The sequence below is a fragment of the Coregonus lavaretus genome (genome assembly GCF_964263955.1).
Source record: "Coregonus lavaretus genome assembly, chromosome: 3".
NCBI lineage: Eukaryota > Metazoa > Chordata > Actinopteri > Salmoniformes > Salmonidae > Coregonus > Coregonus lavaretus.
Genome location: NC_139990.1, coordinates 61,688,409 through 61,715,639, shown reverse-complemented (window position 1 = coordinate 61,715,639; position 27,231 = coordinate 61,688,409). Strand labels below are relative to the sequence as shown.

At 41.7% G+C, this 27,231-nt stretch overlaps 4 protein-coding genes across 9 annotated transcripts in view; 1 reads left to right on the top strand and 3 right to left on the bottom strand.

The window, feature by feature from the left end:
- The window catches only part of LOC311126543 (NADH dehydrogenase (ubiquinone) complex I, assembly factor 6-like), a 308,710-nt gene that overhangs the window by 192,657 nt on the left and 88,822 nt on the right, over window positions 1–27,231 (bottom strand). The gene's annotated exons all lie outside the window — the stretch shown is intronic.
- Window positions 4,674–14,661, bottom strand: LOC311114409 (potassium voltage-gated channel subfamily V member 1-like). 2 transcript variants are annotated; one of them, XM_084157188.1, is made up of 3 exons: window positions 14,603–14,661; window positions 10,702–11,725; window positions 4,674–5,791 (listed from the first exon to the last, which is right to left on the bottom strand). In XM_084157188.1, exons 2-3 carry the CDS (start codon window positions 11,687–11,689, stop codon window positions 5,268–5,270), a joined length of 1,512 nt encoding a protein of 503 aa, XP_084013314.1. In that variant the 5' UTR covers window positions 11,690–11,725; window positions 14,603–14,661; the 3' UTR covers window positions 4,674–5,267. The 2 variants fall into 2 exon arrangements, with proteins under 2 accessions (XP_084013314.1, XP_084013313.1); XM_084157187.1 differs by lacking the exon at window positions 14,603–14,661 and adding an exon at window positions 13,298–14,012.
- On the bottom strand, window positions 13,766–20,830 carry slc22a13b (solute carrier family 22 member 13b). 5 transcript variants are annotated; one of them, XM_084157185.1, is made up of 12 exons: window positions 20,108–20,196; window positions 17,959–18,011; window positions 17,618–17,791; window positions 17,057–17,160; window positions 16,816–16,970; window positions 16,477–16,645; window positions 16,092–16,212; window positions 15,876–15,970; window positions 15,453–15,667; window positions 15,162–15,270; window positions 14,810–15,019; window positions 13,766–14,708 (listed from the first exon to the last, which is right to left on the bottom strand). In XM_084157185.1, the coding sequence occupies exons 3-12, from the start codon at window positions 17,771–17,773 to the stop codon at window positions 14,630–14,632; spliced, it is 1,413 nt and encodes a 470-aa protein (XP_084013311.1). In that variant the 5' UTR covers window positions 17,774–17,791; window positions 17,959–18,011; window positions 20,108–20,196; the 3' UTR covers window positions 13,766–14,629. The 5 variants fall into 5 exon arrangements, with proteins under 5 accessions (XP_084013311.1, XP_084013309.1, XP_084013310.1 ...); XM_084157186.1 differs by having other exon boundaries at window positions 14,457–14,708; window positions 14,806–15,019; window positions 20,108–20,822; XM_084157183.1 differs by having other exon boundaries at window positions 17,618–18,011; window positions 20,108–20,830.
- LOC311122451 (protein DEK-like) lies at window positions 21,050–27,003 on the top strand. Its single transcript, XM_084158065.1, has 12 exons — window positions 21,050–21,099; window positions 22,147–22,315; window positions 22,544–22,642; window positions 22,905–23,014; window positions 23,142–23,236; window positions 23,955–24,075; window positions 24,295–24,585; window positions 24,776–24,958; window positions 25,201–25,312; window positions 25,417–25,562; window positions 25,657–25,725; window positions 25,904–27,003. The coding sequence occupies exons 2-12, from the start codon at window positions 22,150–22,152 to the stop codon at window positions 25,913–25,915; spliced, it is 1,404 nt and encodes a 467-aa protein (XP_084014191.1). The 5' UTR covers window positions 21,050–21,099; window positions 22,147–22,149; the 3' UTR covers window positions 25,916–27,003.

The window sequence follows — 27,231 nt, the reverse complement described above, 5'->3', positions numbered from 1 at the left end:
GGGAAAGTAAAAGCAGAGAAGGCAGGATTGTTTATCAAATGGAATCTTTTTTTATAGAAACTAAAATATCTCGACATACATTTCACATACATTTTTGTAAGAAAGTATGATATTGTGATCAGTAATGTAAACTTTATTCACTATCAGTGTTTCCTGAATAAACCTGCTGTATGTTAAACACAGCTGCAGGGCTGCAGGATGTGTAACCGTTCCCCTCAGTCAGAAAGATTTACCCCAGGGAAAGAACTGTTAGTAAAGTGAATATGCTTCCAGAACCATGAAATAGGAATTGAGTTTGGGGTCCAAGTACTTAGACACAACTAGCATTCAAACTAAAACAGTTTATATTCCTCTTTACTATCATCCTGTATGAGAAACTAAACAGTGGCTATTGGCTATGTTCGATAGTTACTCTTTTAAAAGGTAACATCTGTTGAGTGGTGTATGTCTGTTTAGTGTAAGTAACTTGTACTGGGCCTGCTAGCAAAACCCAAGAGATTTATCCTCTAAAAAGAATCCAGGAAAAGGATGCAGTAAAATAAACAGCACAACCCATAAAGCATCCGAAGGAAAAACTATTATGACATGCCTGGTCCGGATGGTGTCTGATCACTGTCGACACACACTCTCTCTCCCTCAGTCTCTCTCTGATCTCTCCCTTCTCTTAACTGTCTTTCTCACACACACCCACACACACGCATGCACGCACACACACACAGTTTTGTTTTGATATCATTGTGGGGACCAAATAATTTATTCCAATCCCAAATCTTGTTTTCCCTAAACTTAACCCTTAACCTAACCATAACCCTAACCTTAAACCTAAGACTAACCCTAAACCTAACCCCTAACCCTAATTGTAACCCTAACCCTAAACCTAACCCCTAAGCCTAAAATAGAATTTTTCCTTGTGGGGCCCACAAGGATAATTAAACAAAAACACACACATCCCCTACTAATTAGTTTGCCTGACTGCGTGTGTGTGTGTGTGTGTGTGCGTTTTTTCCAGAGGTTTGGGAGTACGTGTCCAGCTGGGACATGGATATTGTTCTCATCTCTGTAGATCAAACACATGCAAATTAATTATATTCCTATCGCCTCACCGGAGAGCATGCTGACTGGTGCTCTCTGTCTGATTGACTCCCTTATTATTTGAGTTTCATGTGTGTTTTATAAAAACTCACAGGGCCTGTTCAAACGGGACTCATCTGATGCAGCATCAAAAGGACTATTATCACCCTCATGTTGATTCATTTCCTGACAACACAAAACATTTTACTGGGGTTGATGCCAGTTCTATTTGTCATTTATTCCCCAAATACAGAGGATAGAGCATTGTCGAAATTATACAATCCCTCCAATAATATTGAATGAGTGTACTGAGATGCACTCTGGAAATGGATGTGGATTATTTTCCTTGATTCTCTCGTCTAGACAGGTGGTTCCCAACCGGTGTGCTGCAGCACACTGGTGTGCCTTGAGGAATTTTCTTAACTGTCAATTATAGGCTAAACGTGACATGTGGAATGCACATAGAATTTTGACTTAGGAGCAGTAGTGCCGGTCAGATAATACAGTGGGGGGAAAAAAGTATTTAGTCAGCCACCAATTGTGCAAGTTCTCCCACTTAAAAAGATGAGAGAGGCCTGTAATTTTCATCATAGGTAGACATCAACTATGACAGACAAATTGAGAAAAAAAAATCCCGAAAATCACATTGTAGGATTTTTAATGAATTTATTTGCAAATTATGGTGGAAAATAAGTATTTGGTCACCTACAAACAAGCAAGATTTCTGGCTCTCACAGACCTGTAACTTCTTCTTTAAGAGGTTCCTCTGTCCTCCACTCGTTACCTGTATTAATGGCACCTGTTTGAACTTGTTATCAGTATAAAAGACACCTGTCCACAACCTCAAACAGTCACACTCCAAACTCCACTATGGCCAAGACCAAAGAGCTGTCAAAGGACACCAGAAACAAAATTGTAGACCTGCACCAGGCTGGGAAGACTGAATCTGCAATAGGTAAGCAGCTTGGTTTGAAGAAATCAACTGTGGGAGCAATTATTAGGAAATGGAAGACATACAAGACCACTGATAATCTCCCTCGATCTGGGGCTCCACGCAAGATCTCATCCCGTGGGGTCAAAATGATCACAAGAACGGTGAGCAAAAATCCCAGAACCACACGGGGGGACCTAGTGAATGACCTGCAGAGAGCTGGGACCAAAGTAACAAAGCCTACCATCAGTAACACACTACGCCGCCAGGGACTCAAATCCTGCAGTGCCAGACGTGTCCCCCTGCTTAAGCCAGTACATGTCCAGGCCCGTCTGAAGTTTGCTAGAGTGCATTTGGATGATCCAGAAGAGGATTGGGAGAATGTCATATGGTCAGATGAAACCAAAATAGAACTTTTTGGTAAAAACTCAACTCGTTGTGTTTGGAGGACAAAGAATGCTGAGTTGCATCCAAAGAACACCATACCTACTGTGAAGCATGGGGGTGGAAACATCATGCTTTGGGGCTGTTTTTCTGCAAAGGGACCAGGACGAATGATCCGTGTAAAGGAAAGAATGAATGGGGCCATGTATTGTGAGATTTTGAGTGAAAACCTCCTTCCATCAGCAAGGGCATTGAAGATGAAACGTGGCTGGGTCTTTCAGCATGACAATGATCCCAAACACACCGCCCGGGCAACGAAGGAGTGGCTTCGTAAGAAGCATTTCAAGGTCTTGGAGTGGCCTAGCCAGTCTCCAGATCTCAACCCCATAGAACATCTTTGGAGGGAGTTGAAAGTCTGTGTTGCCCAGCGACGGCCCCAAAACATCACTGCTCTAGAGGAGATCAGCATGGAGGAATGGGCCAAAATACCAGCAACAGTGTGTGAAAACCTTGTGAAGACTTACAGAAAACGTTTGACCTGTGTCATTGCCAACAAAGGGTATATAACAAAGTATTGAGAAACATTTGTTATTGACCAAATACTTATTTTCCAGCATAATTTGCAAATAAATTCATTAAAAATCCTACAATGTGATTTTCTGGATATTTTTTTCTCATTTTGTCTGTCATAGTTGACGTGTACCTATGATGAAAATTACAGGCCTCTCTCATCTTTTTAAGTGGGAGAACTTGCACAATTGGTGGCTGACTAAATACTTTTTTCCCCCACTGTACTAGCACAACCAAATGACCTGGATTGCAATTGAGATTATTTAAATACATGGTACAAGTGGTCAGAGCTGTTTGAGATTTTGCGCAGATTATTATAGCAATTGTGAAAATCTCCACAGACCTGTAACATTGAACTTGCATGCTTTCTATGATACATTAGAATCACAGGAGGTTGGTGGCGCCTTAATTGGGGAGGACAGGCTCATGGTAATGGCTGGAGCGGAATTAATAGGGTATTTATTGTACTGCAAAAGTGATATTGAATATTGTTTGGTTGTCAACGCAACCAAATATCAACATTTGAAGGAGATGTATCTTCTGCTTCGATAGTTCTATCTGTGCCAACGAGTCTGGCATTAATTCAATTTGGTCTACAAATTCATAATTTATATGTTGGATTCACGTCTCCATTTCAACCAAACATCGAAGTTAAAGAATGGGACTAAATCAAATTAAATCAAACTTTAAATGCACTTAAAATATTTTGATTTGATTTAGTGTTATTCTTTAACTTTGATTTTGACGTGAATCCAATATATATTATATTATTATCAAAATTCCATTTGAAATCAACCACACCTTGAAACCCTAGGCCTACATTTGTCTATTTTTAGTTTAAACAATTACTTCCCAAATGATATATAGGCCTCAATAGCATCACTGATGATATATGATTGAAAAAGTATGGTTACATTTCATTTGCTCTGTTAAAACTACCCTTTGGAATGACTTTGATAGCAACAGTGAATCTATTAAGTGGAGATTTCTCAACAAGCATTCTCATGATAGCACATTGGTAATAGTCAGTGACAAATATCAAAGCTAAGCAGGGCTTAGTACAAAAAAGAAAACTTGGACGGGAGTCCAAAAGGATAGCTGTAGATAGATCAACACCCAGCCTATTGTTTTTTTCTTATAGTGGATATTATGTTGAAGATCTGACGTTGTTTCAAAGTTATAAATCTAACATATTTTTTACAAGGTTTGTGTGTTGAAAATTGGTTACCATGATAACATAATCCTGTGGTTGAAATTTCACAAACATTTTACCCTCAAAACAACAATTGATGACTTTTTTCAAATCCAATGTATTTTCCACATAGATTCTATGTCACAATACGTTCGCAAATTAAGTTGAAACAACGCTGATTTAACCAGTTTGTGCCCTGTGGGTTGTCACTCACGACCTGTCCTCTCACCAACAACGAAAATCACTTACAAAATCACCTACACTGGCACACCATTTTCCTGACATCACACTTTAAGTGCCATTTAGGAGTACATCGGCTGTGCCAAAGCACAACTCCACATCTCAAATGAAATTATCACGGATATAAATGAGCTGGATGATCTCTCCGCATTTGACACAAATAGAAAGGCTGAAGGGAGGGAGGGAGAGAGATAGAGAGAAAGAGAGTACTTGATGAACTCCTGTGGTGATGGAAGCAGAAGTACCTGACTGTTTACTGTGACCCGCAGGAAATAGAGACAGGGGTGAAGAAGAAGGAAAATCTGTTTATTGCTCTCCAATGAAATCATGTTGTGCTGTTCTATACTGCATCTTTCAATGGAGAGAAGTTTTAAAATATCAAACACAATATAACATCATTCAGTCTATACTGTACATCTTGTCTATGTGACATACAGAGGAGACAGAACATGCAACAGTTGTGTCAGAGAACACAACGCTGAAGAAAGGTTAGCCATGAAAGTTGTGGCTAATCTTTCAGGTGACATAAAAGTAATTGTCCACCCATCATCCTTTAGATATGTCCTATACATTGTACACATTGTTGTCATATTCTGATGGTTTCTTAAAGCTGGAATCCTTAATGGTGAAACACCCACGTCCATTTGCACTGTTTTCCCCCCTCTGACATCATTGCATGTGCGATAAAAGAGCACAATATATACCGATTTTAATTTTTACCATGCTGCTCGATGCTCCTCACCTCAGCAACAAAAACAATAACAGCAGTGGTGAGGCAGCCAGTAGCGTTGTTTCCCCCTACTACGGATTCCATCTTTAACCCACTTGACTTGACCATAGCTTTTTCTCCACAGCTGCCCTTGTGGTCCGTCCTCCACACTACCACCAGAGCTCGCCCCCTCCACTACTCCGTGTGCTGGCCCTCTCCCTCCCCTGCAGCCTCAGCATCTCCATCACACTCCTGGCGTAAGCATCCCTCAGGTTCATCCCTCCTCCCCCTGCTGCCCCACCCACCTCCACGTCACCCAGCGCCAGCCTCTTGAGCGCCTCCCCGTGCCGCAGCGCCGCCTCCTTCATCTTGAGGGTGAAGTAGCAGGCAGAGAAGCGGTCGTTGATGATAGCGATGGGCAGTGCCAAGATGAGGATACCAGACAGGATGCAGAGAAAGGCCAGCACCTTGCCCAGGGTGGTGTCGGGGCGGATGTCTCCGTAGCCAACCGTGGTCATGGAGGTGGTGGCCCACCACCAGGCACAGGGCACGCTTCTGAAGGTGGTGCCGGGGATCTCATGCTCCAGGGCGAACTCCACCGTGGCGAAGATGGAGATGCCCACAGAGAGGAAGAGGAGCAGGAGACCCACCTCTTCATAGCACTGGGCGATGGTCAGACCCAGGGACTTGAGGCCTAGGGGACACAGGGATACAGAGGGCTGTGGTCAATTATACATCAGTTCAGGAGATTAAATGACAGATTACTTATTCAGGTCGTACACCTGAAAGTGCATTGTCTAATGTCAGATAGTCTGACGGCTGTCTGCACTGATGCATAAGAATGACGCCATCTGTTGGAAGACAATGCTGAAAGTATACACTCTTTGATGGTATGCAAATCTTACAGAGTGTGGCAGGTGCACACTTTCAAGTGTAGGATAATTTACCTTAATAATTAACTCTTACAGTAGCTTGCGAAAGTATTCACCCTCCTTGGCATTTTTCCTATTTAGTTGCCTTACAACCTGGAATTAAAATGGAATTTTTTGGAGTTTGTATCATTTGATTTACACAACATGCCTACCACATTGAATATACAAAATATTTTGTGTGTGAAACAAACAAGAAATAAGACAAAAAAACAGAAAACTTGAGCGTGCATAACTATTCATTTTTCTGGCCACTCTTCCATAAAGCCCAGCTCTGTGGAGTGTATGGCTTAAAGTGGTCCTATGGACAGATACTCCAATCTCTGCTGTGGAGCATTGCAGCTCCTTCAGGGTTATCTTTGGTCTCTTTGTTGCCTCTCTGATTAATGCCCTCCTTGCCTGGTCTGTGAGTTTTGGTGGGCGGCCCCATCTTGGCAGGTTTGTTGTGGTGCCATATTCTTTCAATTTCTTAATAATGGATTTAATGGTGCTCCGTGGGATGTTCAAAGTTTCAGATATTTTTTTATAACCCAACCCTGATCTGTACTTCTCCACAACTTTGTCCCTGACCTGTATGGAGAGCTCCTTGGTCTTCATGGTGACGCTTGCTTGGTGGTGCCCCTTGCTTAGTGGTGTTGCAGACTCTGGGGCCTTTCGGAACAGGTGTATATATACACTGAGATCATGTGACACTTAGATTTCACACAGGTGGACTTTATTGAACTTATTATGTGACTTATGAAGGTAATTGGTTTCACCAGATCATTTTTAGGGGCTTCATAGCAAAGGGGGTGAATACATATGCATGCACCACTTTTCCATTATTTATTTTTTAGAATTTTTTTAAACAAGTAATTTTTTTCATTGCACTTCAACAATTTGGACTATTTTGTGTATGTCCATTACATGAAATCCAAATAAAAATCCATTTAAATTACAGGTTGTAATGCAACAAAATAGGAAAAACGCCAAGGGGGATGAATACTTTTGCAAGGCACTGTAAGTCAGTCTTAATACCTTTTCACTTGCCTAACCTCAAGATACTGTTGTGCATCTAGCCAACTTATATTCCACAAACAGCTCATGTAAAAAACGACAAGTGATGATATGTGAAACTCATGACTGAGAATTTAGTGGGGAAAATGTAACAGCAAGCTGGCAGTTAAAACAAGTGCAAAACTCGAAATATACACAACTGAGCAGGTGGTAGGAATATTCACACAATGAAATTGCTTGTAAGCTCTCCAAACTCCTCAAGTAGAAAATATATATTGGGTGAAGTTTGCCAAGTAAGTATACTTTTTATGTTCTTTTGATGTGCTGAAACACTATTGTGAAACTATATGGGATCAAAATGAGATCTATGGAAAATAAATCCACTGAAAGATGAATAGAAATGATATTACATTCTCATATCATATTGTCTGTCTTTGAGCCCATTTGGTTTTGCAGGCAAGGACTCCCCAGCTAGTACATTTGGTCCTTTGGAAGTTGTGGGAATGCACGATTTTGGTTTCCCATTGGTTCTGCAAACGAAGCCATACATTTCCTGACCGGTAAAACTGAACGTTTTATAAACGTTCTGAGAACGGAAGTGAAAATGTTGCCTGTTCTGGGAACTTACATTTTTAGGTAGCAGGGAGGTTCATAAAATGTTTTACTATGGTTCACTGAAGGTTTTCTTGGGAGCTTTTATTAACGTTCTGAGAATGGAAATTATAGGTTATTTGAAGGTAATTAAATAATGTTCTGAGAACATGTTTCAATAAGACAACATTGCTAGCTTAGTTTGGGTTAACTGTTTTGAACTCCAAGCACAGATAGGCCACATGGACATTTATTTGCTTAGGCATTAATCATGCAAACAAATGTATTTTTTTATTATGGTACGGCGTCAGTGTGATTCATACCTATGTTCATCTGTTCTCTATCCATGGAATTAGTCCATTGTGCCACCAGGAGGGCGCTAGCATGCCATGTTTGTTTTTTTTACCCACACAAAGCAGTTAATTTTAGTCTATTCAAACCTTTTAAAGGAACACTTAACAAGATGGATGATAGAGTGAGTTTTGTTGATGCTAAGAACAGAATGTATATGTTTTTCATTCACATTCTTGAAATGTTCTCTGAATATTACTACAGTTTTCTTGTGGTTTTTATGGAAAGTTTTCATAACGTTCTCGGAACAATTTGAGAACATGACTTTAAATAGAACCATGAAGAAACATGTAGGAAACGTTATGCTGAACTACTGAAATTCCCACAGAAGAATGTTGTTTCTTAACGTTCTCTGAACTATTTGAGAACATCCCCAATTTCAAACAAGTTGGAGAATGTTCCTAGAACATTACCAAAATTGAAATGAAATGTTTGAACTTTTAGGACACGTTTTGTTAAAAGTAATAAAATAACTTTTTTTTGTCAAGTTTCATAAATGTGTTGAGAATGTTACAAAGTCAAGCAACTATCCTGCACCATTCACAGAAGTTTGTGGGAAGGTTGTATGCAAAATAACCATAGGACAACCACGCTCTCACCAAGCTCTAAGAAACATATGGTTCTCAGAACGTTACGTGCTAGCTGGGTCCTTTATTAGATAATATGGGTGCTTTCCAAGAGCACAAACAAGGAGGGTTCATAATAATAAAAATAATAATAATAATAATAATAATAATAATAATAATAATACACTCTCAAGGACAATGCCATCTTGACGGTCTCTCTGAGCTTCAGGTTTTCATATTGCTTTTGTTTGATCTGTTTTTCCTTTATCTAATCAGATTGGAAAGATACACCCTGAGTGCTCTGCCCAGAGAGCTTCAGGAGCAGAGGAAATAATTATATTATATTAAAATAGAAGATAAGTATAACGTTTTTTCTATAGCGGTCAAACAGTATAGAAAACGTATCTTTGTTTACAAAATGTTACAGTTATTGGGATGCACCTTTGTTCTGGATATTTTCAGACAGACATATTGTCACACACATGGCAAGATCACTCCTGCCTTTATATTTTCAAGTCACTTCAGTCAGACCATGGGACTTAAACTGAGCAAATGTCATAAGACTCCTCAGGGATATCAAGATGCACCAGCATGTAGACAAAGTAGAGAACATGCCCTGTAAATCCACACTTTTCCCCTAAAAGCATCTGTTTTATTAACGGCTATCACCCAGAGTGAGAATCAATTTCTCTCACTTTCTTTTCCTGACGCAACACGCCATACCTATCAATTGGTTGAAGTAGCATACTAGAGGGAATATGGCACAATTGCAGTCATGGATGCCAACAAAGTTTTGTAATATATCACATAATTATATAAAAGTGTAATGATGGCCTAGTGTGTCAGTGCATCCTAGATCAAAGACAAAGTCAACCTCTCATCGCCTTGTCTTTTTTTCTCTCTCTTCATTGAGAGGACAAGATGTGATGTGCTGGCTCTGTATCTGTCACTCAGTCTCTGGTCTACTGCCTCCCCTCTTATCTTCCCTTTTGGTGTGGTAACATCCTCTCCCTTCATTATGCATGGACTCGCAGCCTACATCCCAAACCCGGGTTCTCATCCCTCCCCAAAATCAGCAAGATCAAAGCCATTCACGCGCACGCACGCAAACGTACACAGACACACAAATGGACTCAGGAACATTCTGTCATCTGTCAGGCCCCCTTCTCTCAATCTCCTGAGGGAATTGGTGAAATATGAATGAATATTTGTTCTCCTTCTCCTAGCCCAACTCGTTCCATTTCTCACCTTTGCTATTTAGTTCTCTCCCAGGCTTTCTATTACCCTGAAAAATCTCTCAGACTCCAAGAGACTTCACAGTATAATCTCTCCTGGGTCAGAAGCTAGTTTTATCACAGAAAAACTAACAATTGGATTACAACTTTAGAATATATCTTGATATTTTTTTAGGGGGTAGATCAGCTTTAATATTGCAGATAGATTGTGGCTTCTATCAATGTAATTGTCTGCATAATTTCCAATCCCCCATATATATTATTTTTGTAAATATATATATTATTTTAAAGATATTTAAAAAAAAGATATTTTCCTTCTTTATTATATTCCCCTAATCCTACCACCCCTCCCCTAATTGGAGTAAACTAATGGACAACAATACTTCCAGCTTAGACAGACTACATACATTTCACAACAGTATATTTTACATTAGTTATCTTTTGTTTGTTTTTTGTCCCAGCCTTCAGTTAACCTCAACCCCTCCCATCTATCTCTGAAGACCATCCTGTTTTGATTTCTAGCTGCCATATATTTTTCCACTGTGCTGTGATGTTTCACAAAAGTTCTGAATCTTTCCAATTCTTATAGTTTCAACAGATTCTTCAGAACTACAACACACTGTTTTACAAGTAACACCAGCCATCTTGTCTGACTACCCTGCTGTACTTTTTACATCCTGGTTACTCTCACACATCTACAATCACCTAATGAGTTGCTGGAAGAAATAAATAAGGTCTGATATATCATTTGAAAATAATGATGTATCTCGACTGGATTGCTACCTTCAAAATCAACTTTGAGATCCTGGACAATCTGACATCCTGGACTACTGCAGCTTGGCATGACAAATTATGGGTAGAAGCATCAGGTTTAGGAATCATGACAGGATTAAAATGGCTGCTTATACTGTATGTATGGATAGACAACTACATTACCTGTGGAGTGGCGTCCCAGTTTGAGCATGCGGAGGGACCTCATGAGCCTGAGCACTTGCACCACGCGGCCCATGTTCTCCAGCTCTGTGGAGCCACCGTGCAGACTCTCCACTGCCAGCGTCACGTAGAAGGGTAGGATGGCTAGCAGGTCGATCACATTGGGAACGCTACGGGTGAAGCGGCACTTGTCGCGCACGCAGACGAAGCGCAGCACCAGCTCGCCGGTGAACCACACCACGCACACATATTCCAGTGCGTCCACGAAGAAAGGTGTACCCCCGTCATCGCCCCCGCTCTCGTCACCGATCCCGTTCCCTCCCACATCCCCCAGGTCCAGCGAGATGAGCACAATGTTGACAATGGACACCGCCACGAAGATGATGGACAGCGTGCCAAAGGTGCGTGCCGCTCGTGAAGACTCTGGCTTCTCCAGCAGGTCCCACAGGCGCCGCCGGAGATCCGGGCACGCAGCACCATTGAACTCTTCGTCCTCGCTTTCGTCGGCCTCAGCCTCGTTCCGTACGTCCAGGCTCTCCTTGAGCTCCTTGCGGCGGTAGTAGCGGTCACGGCAGCAGGGATCGATGCGGAGCTCATCGATGCCCCAGTACTCAATCTCCTGGAGGAAGGAGAGCACGCACAGCTCCTCCCTGACATGCAGGTGGCCTGTGCGGTAGAAGTTTATCACATACTGGAAGGTCTGTGAGCTGCGGTCGAAGAAGAACTCGTTCTCCAGGAAGTCAGCGTCGTCACAGAGCTCCAGGGCAGAGTCCCGTGTGGACAGGGCCAGCTTGCCCAGCCGGGTTTCTGGGTGGGATGCCAGCAGCTCCTGGGAGAGAACGTAGCGGCTGCCACCCACGTTGATGGTGAAGAAGTCCAGTGGGCCGTCACAGACAGGAGGGGGCTCGCTGTAGAAGACGCTGGAGTCTATGGACAGGAGGGAGGTGCTGTCCCCGTAGAACTCAGCTGGGCTGGATGAGCTGCTCATCATGGCGGGCACAGGCCTGCCTGGGGTGGAGGGGAAAACCTGAAGGGGACCAGGAGTGCAGTTGGGTGTCAGGGAAAGGATAAAACACTGAGGTCAACATTTGTTTAGGTTCAAAATAGTGCCTGGCACCGAAGCCAATTAAGACCACATAGAGAATAGTTAACATGTCAGTCAGAATCTTCATAATCATTCCAAGAGGAATTCTCTACTCTGTCCCTGCTTGATCCATCCCCTGTGTAGCATATTAGCCATGTGGCAAGGGAATACAATGTACAGCTTGGCTAGAAGCAGCCATTAGTTATCTCTAATCCTCAGTTAAACTCCCTCTGCTCCCTGAATGAAGGAATCCACATTTCTTTGGCGGATCTTACCAAGAGCAGAGGGTGTCTGACATCAGATGAGTGAGAGGGGGAGAGAGAGAGAAAGAGAGGAGGAAGAGAGAGAGAGAGAGAGAGAGAGAGAGAGAGAGAGAGGGGAAGACAGGGAAAGAGCCTCTGGCCGTGTCCTACTTCTTCAAACCTCTTTGTGGAGATTTTAATATTTTAGCTGGCCTACCTAATTAATAGAACTAATGTTCCTATTCCTGTAATCATTCATTCCCTTTGGTAAGTCTATCTGCTATCTAACAACATCATAGTGGTCATTTTAAGCCGCACATATTTAAAAGATGAATCCTGAAAAATGGATATCAGACCAGTTGATCTGTTCCTACATGGCAAGAACACAGACACTGTAGAATATGCTCACCTGTCATGATTGAAAGGAACTACCGTATACAGAAGGATTATGATTTTCCTCTATTTTAAGTGAGAGGAGGAAGAGAATACTGCCTATACCAATTGATATTATAACAAATCCAAAAGGGGCAAAATGTCAATTGCTATTTAAATCAAAAACATAATGGTCCTACCACACAAGTTACTGGGTATGGAGATATTGTGATTATGTTTACTCTACATGTTTCTAATGTCTCTAAATGGCTGTGTGAGCAAATGCATATAATGAGAAATTAAAATAAAACTGTAGAATCATGAGTAAATTGGATTTTCATCCAAGAAATCACATTAATGAATATGTGGTCATTGCAGAAGACTTTGGCATATATTTGATGAGCATACATGACAGAAAAAGCAGGATAAATGGGGGCGTCAAGACAATAACATTGTAAAATGGCATCCTATTATACACTAACTACATAACAATACTATAACGAAATGTATTAATGGTTTTAATTTCACTCGCAAATAAAATAACAACTACCTACATTTTGTAAGGGGGTGAACAGTTTGGCTTATGTAATAACAGAGCAACACATGAGTGTTTCGAATGAAAAATAGCTGCAGATGTTCTGGTTATTATATGAATCATTAATAAATATGCAATATACAAGTTGCTGTCAACAATGTATTACATTGAAATAAAGTATTAATACGTTTTGTATTAAATTGTGATTTGTTGTCCGAGATAGTAGGTTACTGGAATGGACTATTTCTGAAAGATTAGGCTGTACTGTACCAAGTGGACCACCAAACTACAGTAGTAGCAACGAAACTAGCCCAACTATTAGAATTTAGCCGACTTACCATAACTAGGGGAGAAGATTGGTCTTACCTGTCTATATATTGAGAGTTGTCATCTTGATAAAGGGGATAGTTGGGTTTTCCGTCAGCCAAGTTCCTTTTTATACTCTGCGTAAAACAGCCAGTTATGTGTTTTGACACTAGTGTTGGTCATGATTCTTATCTTCTTGCGAGCATAAGTGAAAAAGAGCGCCAGTTATTCGAAGAAAACATGAAAAAACTCCGTGCGTTTCTAACAGCTCTAAGACCGCAGATGCGCACCGCGCACTAGATCCTCTTGGCTCGGTTCTTGCTATACGGGATCCTTTGGACGTCCCTACCTGTGGCCCATCTCAAAGGTTTTCTAACTGCAACACATACTTTTGTCCATTCAAACATGTCTCTGATAAAGCTGCTCATGAGTAAAAAAGGGCACATCTCCATGCACCATTGAATGTTCTCAGGTCATTTGCATTTGCAAAAGTCCCCCAATCATATGCTTTGAATCATACAGAGCCAGGGGTCCTCAATTTAATTTTTACCTGCCATTTCAGTTCTGTAATGAGATTTCTTTCCCTTCCTTGTTCTATGAGAGGAAGCCAAGGCAGGGGGGAAATGTCAAAGTACATTTTTGTAGTATGTTGGTGCTTAAAATATCCACATCTATTTGTACAGATCCAGGACACTATTTTGAAAGGTAGGTTCCTGAATTCCCATTTTGTCTCTACTTGTCACAGTTCATCTTCCATTGACCCCAGAGAGCCCTCTGATCTTTTCTTCACTTTCTATTGGCAATTATGGAAGCGTTGTGACAGGCTTTGTCTGCTGTGACTGCACCTCCACAGCTCTCCAGACATGCAATTACTGTCCATCTATTGGTGGCGTTTTTCACATTGTTCACCAATGCGCATGGAAAGAATATGTATAAAATAGGATACCATTGGTCCTATGTGACATGCAGGACATCAGGATCCAGATTTATCTGTTCAGTGTCTACAAAAAAATTACACTTTCAAGTTCATATGGCTACAGTGTTAATATATCAATGGTATACTATTGTTCTATTGAGACTTTATTTACCTGCAGTCCCAATAACATTTATCTATGCAATTTGGGGGCAGTTTCCAGAGGCACTGTAATATCTGTACCATTTCTCCCATTGATAAGTTACTTGGCACCATCTGCTGTTCATGAGAGGTATCACCAAGATTAATATTGTGACAGGTCCGTTTTATTTGATACACAACATCAATAATTTTTTATTATTAATTCATAAAACATTTTATCAGTCCCAAAAGGTGGTATCATTTACAAAAAAATAAGGGATATTTAAGAGTAATAACTAACTAACTCACACCTCCAGAGAGTACGGACCAGACAGTGATCAGAATTTTGAGCTCCTCAATTCGGTTGGTTTCTCCTCCTCACCTAGTCCATTTTCAATAGTCCCGCTCTCAGATGTTCTAAGATCAACAAGTAAAAATCAGTAAGTATGGCGCTTGCTTCAATTCACATACTTCACAATTAAAACAGCTACAATTTCTAAAACTGAGGGGTTACCCACATGGTCTTCTCCACGAGTGGGTCTGTGTAGTCCTGGAGCTCAGTGTTGAGGGTCTCCGGCAGTAGAAAGCACAGCCCCCCGCCAATGAAGGGAAGAATGCCACAGATGAGCATGGGCAGGGCCTGGTGGTAAACCTCCAGCAGACGCATCAGAGGGGCCAGGATCCCCGCCCCACGGGCACACATGGAGTTCAGACCCAAACCGTTCTGTCTGCAAGGACGACATAAAGAAGGACGTTGTAATAAATGTATCCTAAAGCGGATGAGGAGAAAACTTGACATGTATACACAGTATGAAGAATTAGGATATTATTCTGCTGTAATAAACAGTATACATTGGAAATTTAACTAACCTTACAACGGTGGGATAGAGCTCAGCAGTATATACATAGACAATAGTGAAGGAGGCTGCTATAGCAAACTTTCCAGTCACTGCAATGACTGTCACCAATACTGGAAGGTCTAAGGGTCAAAATAAGACATAAACAAGTACCACCAACAGGTATGTTTCAGAATATAACGCCAACTACACCAAGTTCAGGGAAATTTGACAAAGATAAAACATTTGAATACTACACACTATAAACCCAGATAGGGTAGGTGTTTAATCATTTGCATAACTGGCAAAAGGCTTCGGTAGTCACCTTCCGGAATAGCAAGAATTAGGAGACAAGCTGCTCCGCCAAAGAAGAGAGCGCCTGCCTGACAGGGCCTCCTGCCCAGGCTCTCCAGGAGGGGGTAGCAGCCCAGGCGAGCAAGGATCTCTGCCAGGCCAAAGATGAACTGGGTCAGGTAGATGTCCAGGCCAAAATGGCCCACGTTAAGACTCACGCCAAAGTAGACCAGGCTGGTCACAAACCTGCCCCAAGGGAGAGGGGGGGAAAAACTGCTTGTAAAAACAAGATGGGGCATGAAGGAATGCACTACATGTCAATACCGTAAACTCTTGATACATTTCAATAAAATGACCTGGAATGGTTGTGAATTAATGCATTTAAACAGTATTTTGAATATTGATCATAGCAGATGTTAAGTTAGTTAAATACAAAGTCGTTGGTCATACTAACCAGATGTAGTTCATGGTGAGAGCATGTTTCCTCAGGTTGGGTATCTTGAAGAGGTCCATCATACTGCCCGTTGTAGACGTATTCTCAGCCTCCAGCTAGAAGAAGATGCAACTAAATAATATATACCACAAATGCAACTTCATTGTTGTTGTTTTTTACATGCTTGCATTATGTATCTCCAAAGTGAATTTATTCCAGTAAGGATGGTTAAATCACCATGTCGAGTAGTGACTGGGGGACCTCTCTCCTGTTGACCGCAGCTGCCCTTTGGAGCTCCTGCCTGGCCTCCATCTGCCTGCCTTGAGTAAGTAGCCAACGGGCTGACTCTGGGAGAATCCTAGCGCGTACGTACACGTGTACACACACACACACACAATATTGGTCTACAAATCAAAAACGTGTGTGGACATCCACATATCACTTCCAAAGAGGTAACTACACAATACATAAATAAGCCTTTGCTATGATGAGAAGACACAAACTCATACAAATAAATCAAAAAATCTGACCTTACGTCAATATCTGGTGGCAATTTAATTGTTCCTTCCCTTCACCCACTGCCCATGCACAAGCCACCATAAGGTATGAAGGTCAGGCTCACCAGAAGTAGACAGCCAGTAGGAGGACGGGGCTGGAGAGCACCAGCTGCAGGGCCCTCCAGTTGTGGACCCCATAGGCGATCCCCGGCAGCAGCATCAGCCCCACGGCATAGCAACATTGTGAGAGGATGGTGAAGAGGGCCCGCTTAGATGTACTGGTCCACTCAGCCCCTTAAAAAATAGGAAAATAACTATCACACATTGTTTGGGGCTGTCAGCACGCTCAATAGTCAAACACACTGTTTGATGATTGTAGACAGTACAAGGTGTTATATTTAGGCTAATTGAGATTAGAGATGGGTGCTTATGTGGTAAGAGACAACCTGGGAGTATTGCCCCACCTAGCACAAATGTGTTCATGGCAATGCCTGATATTGTCATGCCGACCACAAACCGAAGGGCGATGTAGACATAGATGTTGGGGGAGAAGGCAGCGGCCACGCCGAACAGCAACTGGAAGAGCAGGGAAACGAGGATGGCGAAGCGACGACCAAACCTGCGGGGGTATTTCACATTTTTGGGGTGACCTCCTCACTAAACTCTTGACAATTTAAAAGTGGGTTGTGTGTCTGTGTGTTTTACCTGTCTGCCATAGGACCAAACACCAGGGACCCTATTAGGAGGCCGGCCATGTAGATGGACTGTGATGCCTCACTCACAGCTTTGTTGTCACACACCAGGTTAAACTGATGAGGAGGAAGGGAAAGAGGAGAGAATTTAGTTGCCTTTGAGAATCAGGAAATGGATTGCTTCTTTTCATAATAAAAGCGCCATACATGCCTAATCTCACAATTTAGCAGATATCCGTGGATATAAATGTGAATAAGGTTCAAAACAAGACCTAAGCATTGACTTCATGAACAAGGCAAGGCCATACTTGCATAACTAAGGTGCCAACTCTGATATACAACAATTGCATTCAAGGGACACAGGATTTAAAAACGCAGAACATAGTGATTGATGAAGCTTTTAGGAGAAAATGAGTGACATTATGAAAACTATTGTCAAGCTGCCAAATCAAATAGCGTAAACAGAACCAAACTACCTTGGGCTATCTGCACAAAACTGAACTTCTCACCAAGTAGTGCATAGAGTTAAATAGGAGTTAGGCTGGGGTAATGCAATGACTGCTTTCATCCCTACCTCTGTCACCAGAGTGGGGTTTCCTTGGGGTGTGTCATAAAGCCACCCATCTGTACAATATATGGTGCTGTTGATTCCTTGCTCTTGAATTGTTTCCAAGTCCAAGTCCACCGGTGTGAACATACGACAGCTCTCATATTCCCCGACATCATTCATTGGAAGTGTGAGGTTTTTCTGTTGGTCATAGGTCAATTCAGGTCCACGGGCGAGTATCCAGTCGGTGTTGCAGTGGTGAGGGAAATTCATACCTGTGAAAACTTCGCTGAACATGTGAAAGGCCATGAATATGTTGAGTATCGATATTGCCACCAACAGGCGTTTTTGAAATGCTCCAAACTCACCAACTACTGGGAGTACCTGTCCGAATGCGACCATTCTCTTCTCAACTGGGGTCCTGCATGGATGACATTGGAAAATAAATCCAAGAAAGCCTACCGCTCTTAGAAAATAGGGGCTACCTACCTAGAACTATAAAGGGTTCTTTGACTAATAGTATCCCTTTAGGAGAACCCTTTTTGCTTCCAGGTAAAGGTTGGTTCCAGGTAGAAAGGTATAGGAACCAAAAACGTTATCCTACAGGGACATCCAAATAATAATGTATGGTTATATATTATATTTAAAGGTTTATTTTGAATTGTCACATTATCAGCTAAAAGCTGAATTGCAGCATACATAGGCCTATGTAAATACAATAAAATAAAAAATCTGAGATGTAGTATACAATATTACAGTTAAGCAGCATTAAGCAGTTTCACAAAGTAAGGTATAGAGCTGTTGTAGTATCTGAGTCTGAGTAGGGGGAAGGTTCAGTTTGTGACTGGGTCGGGTAGATCTGCCACTGACATGGCCTCTCGTCTGAGGCAGCCATTTTTTGTAATCCTGGAATTTTGCACGCTTCTGGGCAAAGGATCTGCAGAGGTGGGTGCGACGGAACTCCAAGGACTGCAAGCCCAGGTCATTGCATGCAGAAGGTGTAGGTGGTGCCCATGATGCTTTTGGTTGCATGTCGTTGGCACCCACCTCTGCAGATCCTTTGCCATACTGGAGTGGCGTACTCGCAAACTAGACGGACAAAGCAGGTGTAGACTGTCAGGTCTTCAGGGGGAAGGTTGAAGTGGCGAAGATGGTTCATCATGAAGAGCCTTCGGTTCCCTTTGGTGGTAATGTCGGAGATGTGTGTCCCATTTTAGGTTGGCTTGGAATGTCACACTGAGCGCTTTGGCGCTGGACACCACCTCAAGTGTGTGGCCGGAGATGGATTATGGCGGAGGGTGAGTCAGGATTGTGGCTGAAACAGGTGTACATGACGTTGCACTTTGTTGGGTTGAGATTCATCTTGTTTTGTTCTGACCAGTTAGCTAGTTGGTAGAGGTCCTGCTGTATGGTGGAAGTGTCACATATGTGTCTTGATTATTTGAGCTTCAGGTCATCCGCAAAGGCCCAGGAGTTGGATAGGGTACCCTCTGATGCGCCATTGACGTGAGCCACGAATACAATTGGACCAAGCCATGTGCCCTAGGGGAGGCCACAGGAGAATTATTGGGCCTGGGATAGTCTCATGGGATCTTGTCACCTGGCTATGGCCGGAATGGAAGTTTCAAATCCATGGCATGATCTCTGGTCGGACAGATAATTGCAAAAGGTGCTTCATTGCAATGGTGTGATCCACAAGATCAAAGGCCTTGCTGTAGTCTGTCAGGACCCATGTGCTGGAGGTGCCTCTGGTGTCTGCTGTTCTGTACAGCTGGTCTGCCATGCTTACAAGGCACTGGGTGGTTAAGCGTCCCTTGAGGCAGCCAAACTGTTGTTTGGAGATGTTATTTTGGATATCCTGTGTAGCTCATTCAGCAACAAAACCGTCACACACCTTTGCCAGAAGGGGCGTGAGCGAGACAGGCTGTAGCTGGTCAATGCTTGGTGGAGAGTAATCTTCTGTGCATTTCCCATGGTTCAGCAGTAGGGAGTGGCATAGCTGGCAAAAATGCAGGTAGGTCTGACAGGTTTAGTGGTGGTGACAGATGAAAACTTGGCATTTATAGTGTTGTCTGGGTCGAGCCTGTCAACTTTGAGGGAGATTGTCTTTTTACTCCTGGTCAGAGATTTAATTTGATGGTACCATGTGGTTATGGCACCTTCTTTTTGCTAACCATAAAGAGTGTACCATGCATCAAAGATGCAGAAAAAAATTAAAGGTAAACTATTTTATTTCCAGTCAAATAAACCTATATTTTAAACCCCAGAAAGCAACCCAGCCTAAAATAGTCACTGACTATTTTAGCACTAATATTGTGAAATTGCCCAAATGCAGCAATCGTGTCATGTAGCTCAGCTGGTAGAGCACGGCGCTTGTAACGCCAAGGTAGTGGGTTCGATCCCCGGGACCACCCATACACAAAAAAAAATGTATGCACGCATGACTGTAAGTCGCTTTGGATAAAAGCGTCTGCTAAATGGCATATTATTATTATTATTATCAAGTTTTAGGCCTACCTTTACCAGGTGAGTCCCTTGCCCTGGCCCCCGCTGTTTTCCTGCGCAACAAGGTAAAGATGGTGGCAGCTCAAAGTACTGTAGAGTGTAGTTAACTGATGAATTGACATGCCAAAATGTTAACTCTTGAGGGAGTTCTATTAACCTGAGCCGCGTTGCACCGGTCAATGGCCCGTGACGCGAACGGGCAAAAACCGTGAGGGAGGAGCGCGATCTCAACTCGAACAGTAATCTGCGCCACTTGGTCATGTTGTCAAGAAGGCATCCTCGTCCAGAAACATAAACATATCTATTTTCCATAAAATCTATTTTCGAATTTTCAAACTACTTTTCATTGGCAAGGCAGATAAAGTGTTTTTATCAAAAGCAATCACTTTTGCATGTAAAAAAAATGTAATTAAAAAACACAATGACACTCATTACTCCAAGTGTTTATGCCTGGTTCAAAACTACTGGGAACTCGGAAAAATACAAGGTCAAATTATGACGTCAGTGATATTCAGGTCGGAAAGTCGGAGCTCTAGAAAGAGTTTGAATTCGGAGTTGGATGGCCATGCAAATCGATTTTTCCCAGTTGGAGCGTGTTTTTCCCGCGAGTAACCAGTCGTTTTGAATACGCATTTTGAGCCTACTTCACTGCGGATTTTGAACGGGTCACCTGGCTGACGCCCGGGAGTCAACCCAGTTCCAAAACGAATGCAATCACTTTTCACCTGCTGCAAACTCCTCCCACCGGGGTAAATCAAGGGGTAACTCGGGTAATCGAATCCCGTCATTGAGTGTATTATCCAATCGACCAATAAAACCAGTGAAATAATGACGTTGGCTGTTAGATTAGTCCTAATTGGCTCATTTCTAATATTGTGTGGTTTAGTTTAGTCATCCATGATTGACTCATTTCTAACGTTGTGTTGTACGTCATCTAAATTATTGGCCAGTGACGCCCACACTGCAACAACCCCGCCATTTGGAACCTAATCCTTGAAAACAAGGTAAAGTATTGAATATATTGGCATACTGTAATAGCTAGCTATAGATTTCGAATGAGCCAGAATGGTCATATTAAGTGTCATTGTAATTTAAACAAATAATCCGCATTTAGATGCATTATGTAGCTAAAATAGAACTGCCTGACTGGCTGGCTCACTGTTACGCTGACAAGAAGACTGAGCTAATGGTAGCTAGCTAGCGAAGTCAGGCAGCATCAGCGGGAATTTATTTACTAACTTAGCTAACTATCCCGTTGATAGGTTTCTACCAAACAACATCATTGTCAATTCAACAGATTAGCAAATATCGAGATAGCTAGTTTTCAGTCTGTGTGGTGGTAAACTTTGAGAAATGGGTACTGTACGTAGTTGGCTGGTTAGCTAACGTTAGCTCTCTGTTGTGTTCAAAACAAACCTGCGCGCCAAATCATGTCTCCGGGCGCCACACTTTAGAAAGTTAAACTCCACAAGATTGAATGTACTGTTGTAGCTGGCTAGCTATGTATACTAATAATGACAACTATCTGGTGGTGGGTAAATTGTGATTGATTGTAATTTTAACTAGCTAGTGTCAAAGTCGCGTTAATTCAAATCTGGTATCAGGAACAAAAGAGGTCAACACGACTTCTAAGGTATACTAGTTATTTTAATTAATGCAAAAATGGTAAATTCAATGGTAAATATGATGCTTCACATCAATCACAGCCTTGCCAGGTGTCACAGCCTACATTAGCCCAGTCAAGACTGCATTCTTTCTAAGTTAGTCATCCCATCAATTTAGGAGAATAATAAATCCCCAATACTAGATAGCTAATTTCATTCGATTTTTCAAGGGGTTAGCAATCACAAACAGTCATAGAACAAAAACTAGCTAGCTAATAATGTTCTCAGACATGACATTTTCAAGTCCGAGGGAAAGTTGTTGACTAGTTAAAGTTAGTTTAATGTTTTAGTCAATATTGTTCACATAAAAAGGAGGGACTATAGTTGGGTGCTTCTCCCGGGATATCTGGCTAAACTGATGGTGGAACTACTTTCTTCCCAAAACAGGGTATGTCAGCAGATGTTACAAAGTGCACTGACATGACTGAAACAATGGATGAAAAGATGGAGGTTTGTCCCCTGTTAGAGGAGGGAGAGAAAGAACCAAAGGTTGAAGACCTGGCCGACTCACCAGATAAGGCCCGAAAACCACGGAATGAAATGAGTAGAGACATAAGTATGATAAGTCAATGATGTTTATGAACTCGTTTTGCTCAATATAGGCCACATTATGTTCATGTATAGTTCAGGACAGGTATCTAGCTAGTTATCATCCCTCCTTTACCTTCCTCAGCTTTGCATGGGTCCAACTTGTTAGTTATTGCATGCGCAGAGACCTGGTTTGCTACAGTTGACGAAGCCAGCAGCACTGAATTCTATTTGACCTGTTCTGTTCTTCTTGCAGCTGTATCTCAAATAGTTGAAGGGAAGAGGGAGAAAAAGACGGTGCAAAGACTTGATTTCCAAGTTGCGAAACCTGCCAAGGTGCTGAAAGTTGAAAATGGTAAGATGGAGTATCCTCTGACATGTCTCTTTATCACCAAAGGCTATAGATGAGCACAGATAACTTTTCCAAAGTTTTGTTGACATGAGACAGAATGAAGCCTGTAAACAAGTTCTCATCAGTCTCGTAGTCTATGTATTGGGATGCAACTGTATCATCTATCAGCCCTGCTGGGATCTCATATCATGCTCCCACCACCACTTTGCCCTCTGTAGTCAGCTCAGCATTTAACAGTACAACCCTAATTTTCACTCCCTCTCAGGTGGCGGAGATAAATTGGGAGACATTGCGCGAGTGAACCACCACCTCGGAAAGCTGAAGGTTCCAGATCTGAAACCCCTTCATACAATTCTCTTTGATATGCCAGGTAAGGTAAGTGTATCTTACACTTTTTAAAAGGGAAAGAGTTCTGTCACAATGGACACCCCTGTGTGGGTAGAACAACTCTAGAGTTGCTGTTCTTAGTCGGTTGTGTCATTGTTGATGGTTCTCTCCTCAGATTGCCACAATGAGGAAAAACATGCGGCTGTTCAATGGCTTCCTGTTCGAGGTTGACAGTGATCCCTATATAAAGAAGAAGGAGAGGATGATGAAGTAAGAAGGAAAAAGGGTTGCTCAGTTAGGACTTGTGAAACAACAGTAGGAGTGTGTATATATATATTTTGTACCTTTATTTTTATCAGGGAGTCATACTGAGACCAAGGTCTCTTTTACAGATGAGCCATGAATTACATAAATTACAGAAAATACACACATCAAAATATAAATGCAAAATGCAAGCAGAAAGAAAAACACGGTCATAAAAAACAAACACATTAATCCGTAATAAGGTCCTCAATCAGCTTTCTGAATTGCCCTAGAGGCACCAACACATCCAATTTAAGAACATTTTGAAGATTGTTCCACTAATAAGGTGGAAAAGCTGATTTACCCAACTCAGTAGAGACCAAAGGAATTTCCAGAGTTAACCGTCCCTGAGACCGGGTCAGGTAACTTGTGTCTAAAGTTTAGGAATGATGTTGGGCAAAGTGGGACTTTTTGTAAAAGGGCTTTATAAATTAAAACAGCAATGTATCAACCTATGTGACATCAGAGGGCCAACCAACTTTCTGGTAGAGAATGGAGTGATGAGTACTAAAATTGTCGCCTGTAATAAAGCGCAGTGCGCTATGATAAACTGCATCTAACAGGTTTAATGAAGTAACCTGTTTAAACATATGAAATATTGTGATTGTGGATCAAACATGCTCCATTATTATTGCACAATACACAAGCGAACTAATGACTAGTATTTATGTGTGCTGTGATTCAGGATAACATGCGTAAGATTGAGAACCATCTGCAAAGTGTTAGACCTGGAGAAGGGTGGAAACCAGTCAGTCCTCATCGACAGGATCATGACTTTCCTCATGAGTCCCAGAATATCAGGAAAAGTGAGTTACATGCCTTATTTTTTATTTTTTTAAATAAACTGTCCTTAACAGTAGTTTTCATGTGTGTGTGAGTGACTGGTCTTTGCTCTTTAGCTAGATACACATTTCTTGAGTTTGTTGTCTTGTCAAACAGAATACAAAACCAAACTGTCTGTTCACCAATGAGATCTTCAAAAAATGTATAGGCCCTACCTATAATTCTGTCCTTCCCACCTGCAGCCTGTGATCTCAAAGAGGAAGAAGAAGTCTAAGAAGAATATCTCAACCAAAGACTCTAAGAGCAAGACCAAGGCTAAGGCGAAGAGTACATCCAGCAGCCCCCGGAAGGCCAAAGCAGAGAGCAAGTCCAAAGCCATCGTCACTGATTCCAGCAGTGATGATGACGACGAGCAAGGAGTCACAGTAGAACAAGACGAGTCGGACGCTGAAAAGAAGAGCGGGAAATCGGGAAAGAGGGAAAAGGTGACGACCGATGAAGATACCGATGATTCTGATGACTACGACGAAGAGGTGAAGAGAACTGAAATGTTGTAATGTAAACTGATAGGTATTGTCCATTGGAAATTGATATTTTCCCTATTTGATCTTGCATGATACTAGTGCCACTATATACATATTGTAGAACTGTAGAAAGTGAACTGTCAGCCTGTTCTGTCACTCAAAGATTAACCATAGATGTCCCTTCTCTCCTACCAATCAGGAGTCCAAGTCAAATCCAGCAGCCAAGGGCAATAGAACACCTGCCAAGAAGCGTGCACAACCAGCAAAGAAGGCAGCTCCTGCCAAAAAGAAGACAAAAGAGGAAGACTCCGACCAGTCCGAGTCTGATTCAGACAAGGATGAAGAAGATGAGGAGAAAGACAGCGAGAGTGAAGTTGAGAAGGTGAGACTTCTGTCAATCTGTCTCAGATTCTGGATTTGCTAAACTCACAGCAAATCTTGTGAATACAAAAGTCAACCGTTCGGGTTTGTGTCCATATTTGAATGGTTTGTTGTATGTAATTATTATGTAATAGATCATGTCTATTATGTCTTCTGGATAGGGTTTTTACCCATTTGCCTTTTTATCTTGAACTAATGGTGAGCGATATAATGGAGTGAACTCATGGATTGATTTGTCCTCAGCCAAAAAAGAAACCAGCAGCTAAGAGGGCAGCACCGGCCAAGGCAGCAGCTAAGACCAAGAAAGCAGACAGCAGCAGTAACAAACAGAAAAAGACTGCCAACAAGGGCAATGGTAAGAATCTGTAGATTGACTTTTATAGCACGTTTCATACGTCATTGGCAACCTGTAGCCTAGTGCTTATTGTTATGTTTTTGTCTGCTTGTTTTCCTAAATAGCAGCACTCGACAGCTCGGACGACGATGAGCCGTTGAGCAAGATGATCAAGAAGCCTCCGACAGATGAGCAGCTGAAGGAGACTGTGAAGAGGCTGCTGAAAGACGCCAACCTGGAGGAGATGACCATGAAGAAGATCTGCCAGAAAGTATGTTTGCTCCTCAAACCTCTCTGATTTGATATCACAGTGATGGTTGGTTTACCTGTAAAAGTCTCTTAACACAACAACTTCTCTGTCCCAGGTGTACGACACATACCCAGAGCATGACCTGACCAGCAGAAAGGACTATGTCAAGCAGACGGTAAAAACGGTGAGTAACCTGTCCTCCCTTGGTGTTCTGGAATAGCAGCACTGTGCTTGCCTTAACGACTGTCAAAATATGTCATTACCCCCAAGAATGTGTTTGTGAATGCTTTTCAATTATGTTTTATCTGTTGGCATACTGTTGATTTCTTTGTATAACCATTTTTTGTTTTTCTTCTCTGCAGCTGATTTCCTAAAGAACATGAAAACGGTCCTTGTGACCAATAACTGTGTGAATGTTCCAATGCTGGAAAAGGATAATCAAAAGAATGTGCCTACCTTCTTATAACTGCTCAAACCCCCAGTTTTACTTCTGTATGTGTTTGTTTTTATTTGATTGAAAATGTTTTTATATGTTTCCGTATTGTCATTTCCAACTTGACTGCACAGTTCGCTTAGGTCATATTTAACATGCTACTTAAGGCTTATGCATTTGTCATTGCTTGTTAATAATCTGTGCTTTGTTAATACATTTAACTTTACAGTTTTTCTACTGATACCAAGCAAAGGGTGTTAGGCTAAACGAACAGTGTTTAGAGATTCAAGGTTGGTCACTGTAAATTGAAATATGTCCTTAGGCAATGCATGAATTCACACATTGTTGATTTTAAATTGATTTCCTGAATTGACCAGTCAAAATGGAATAAGGCCCCTTACTATAGCTATCCACTGCCTTTCTTCTTTGTCTTTTGTGGAGGATTTCAAATGTAGTCTTTCCCTCTGTGGTGCTGATGCACATGAAACAGCCTCATAGCAACAAGGCAGTGGTATGTATGCTCGGGTGTATTCACTAGGAACCAAACAGGGAGGGACCTACCGGAATTTGAAGATATAGAAACTCGTTTTACGTTTGGAGTAAACTGTTTGTTGCAAAACGTTTTGGACTAATGATTCCACCCCTGAATTCTTCCTGTTTTCCCTTCTCCCTAGGCATTTTGTGTAAAATCGTTTTGCATGCCAAGCTGTTCAATTGAGTTTTGAGAAGTATTTATTGTCACAGTCAAGTTTTCAAACATATTCCTTGATATCATTTATAAGACTTCATGTTTTTATATGTAAATGTGTACATACATTTGAGAATCATTCCCTTTTGATGAGATCCTGTTTTAGTCCTTATTTTGTCTCTGCAGTACAGGATGATTAGATTTATGTAGTTGTTACCTTGCTCAATGAAGAGTTGCATCTTTTTGGTCAATGTACCCTTGACAAAGTAACAGTGTCATTGAATGAAATTGTCTTACAATGTTCTGCATATAAATTAAATCAGAATTTTTTTGAACAAACACTTGTCTATCTAGTGTTTTGTTAAAGCAAAGACACTCATAACTAAGGCGGTAAACAGTTAGATAAGATATTGGCCCTGTTAAGTTGCATCAAAACCGTGATGTCATGTAAATTGTGACTGCCTGACTGATCTACAAATAATAGTGGTCAGTGCTATCTGGAATCCTTTGGACCTTCCTACACTAACCTTTATACATTTACATTTTAGTCATTTAGCAGACGCTCTTAT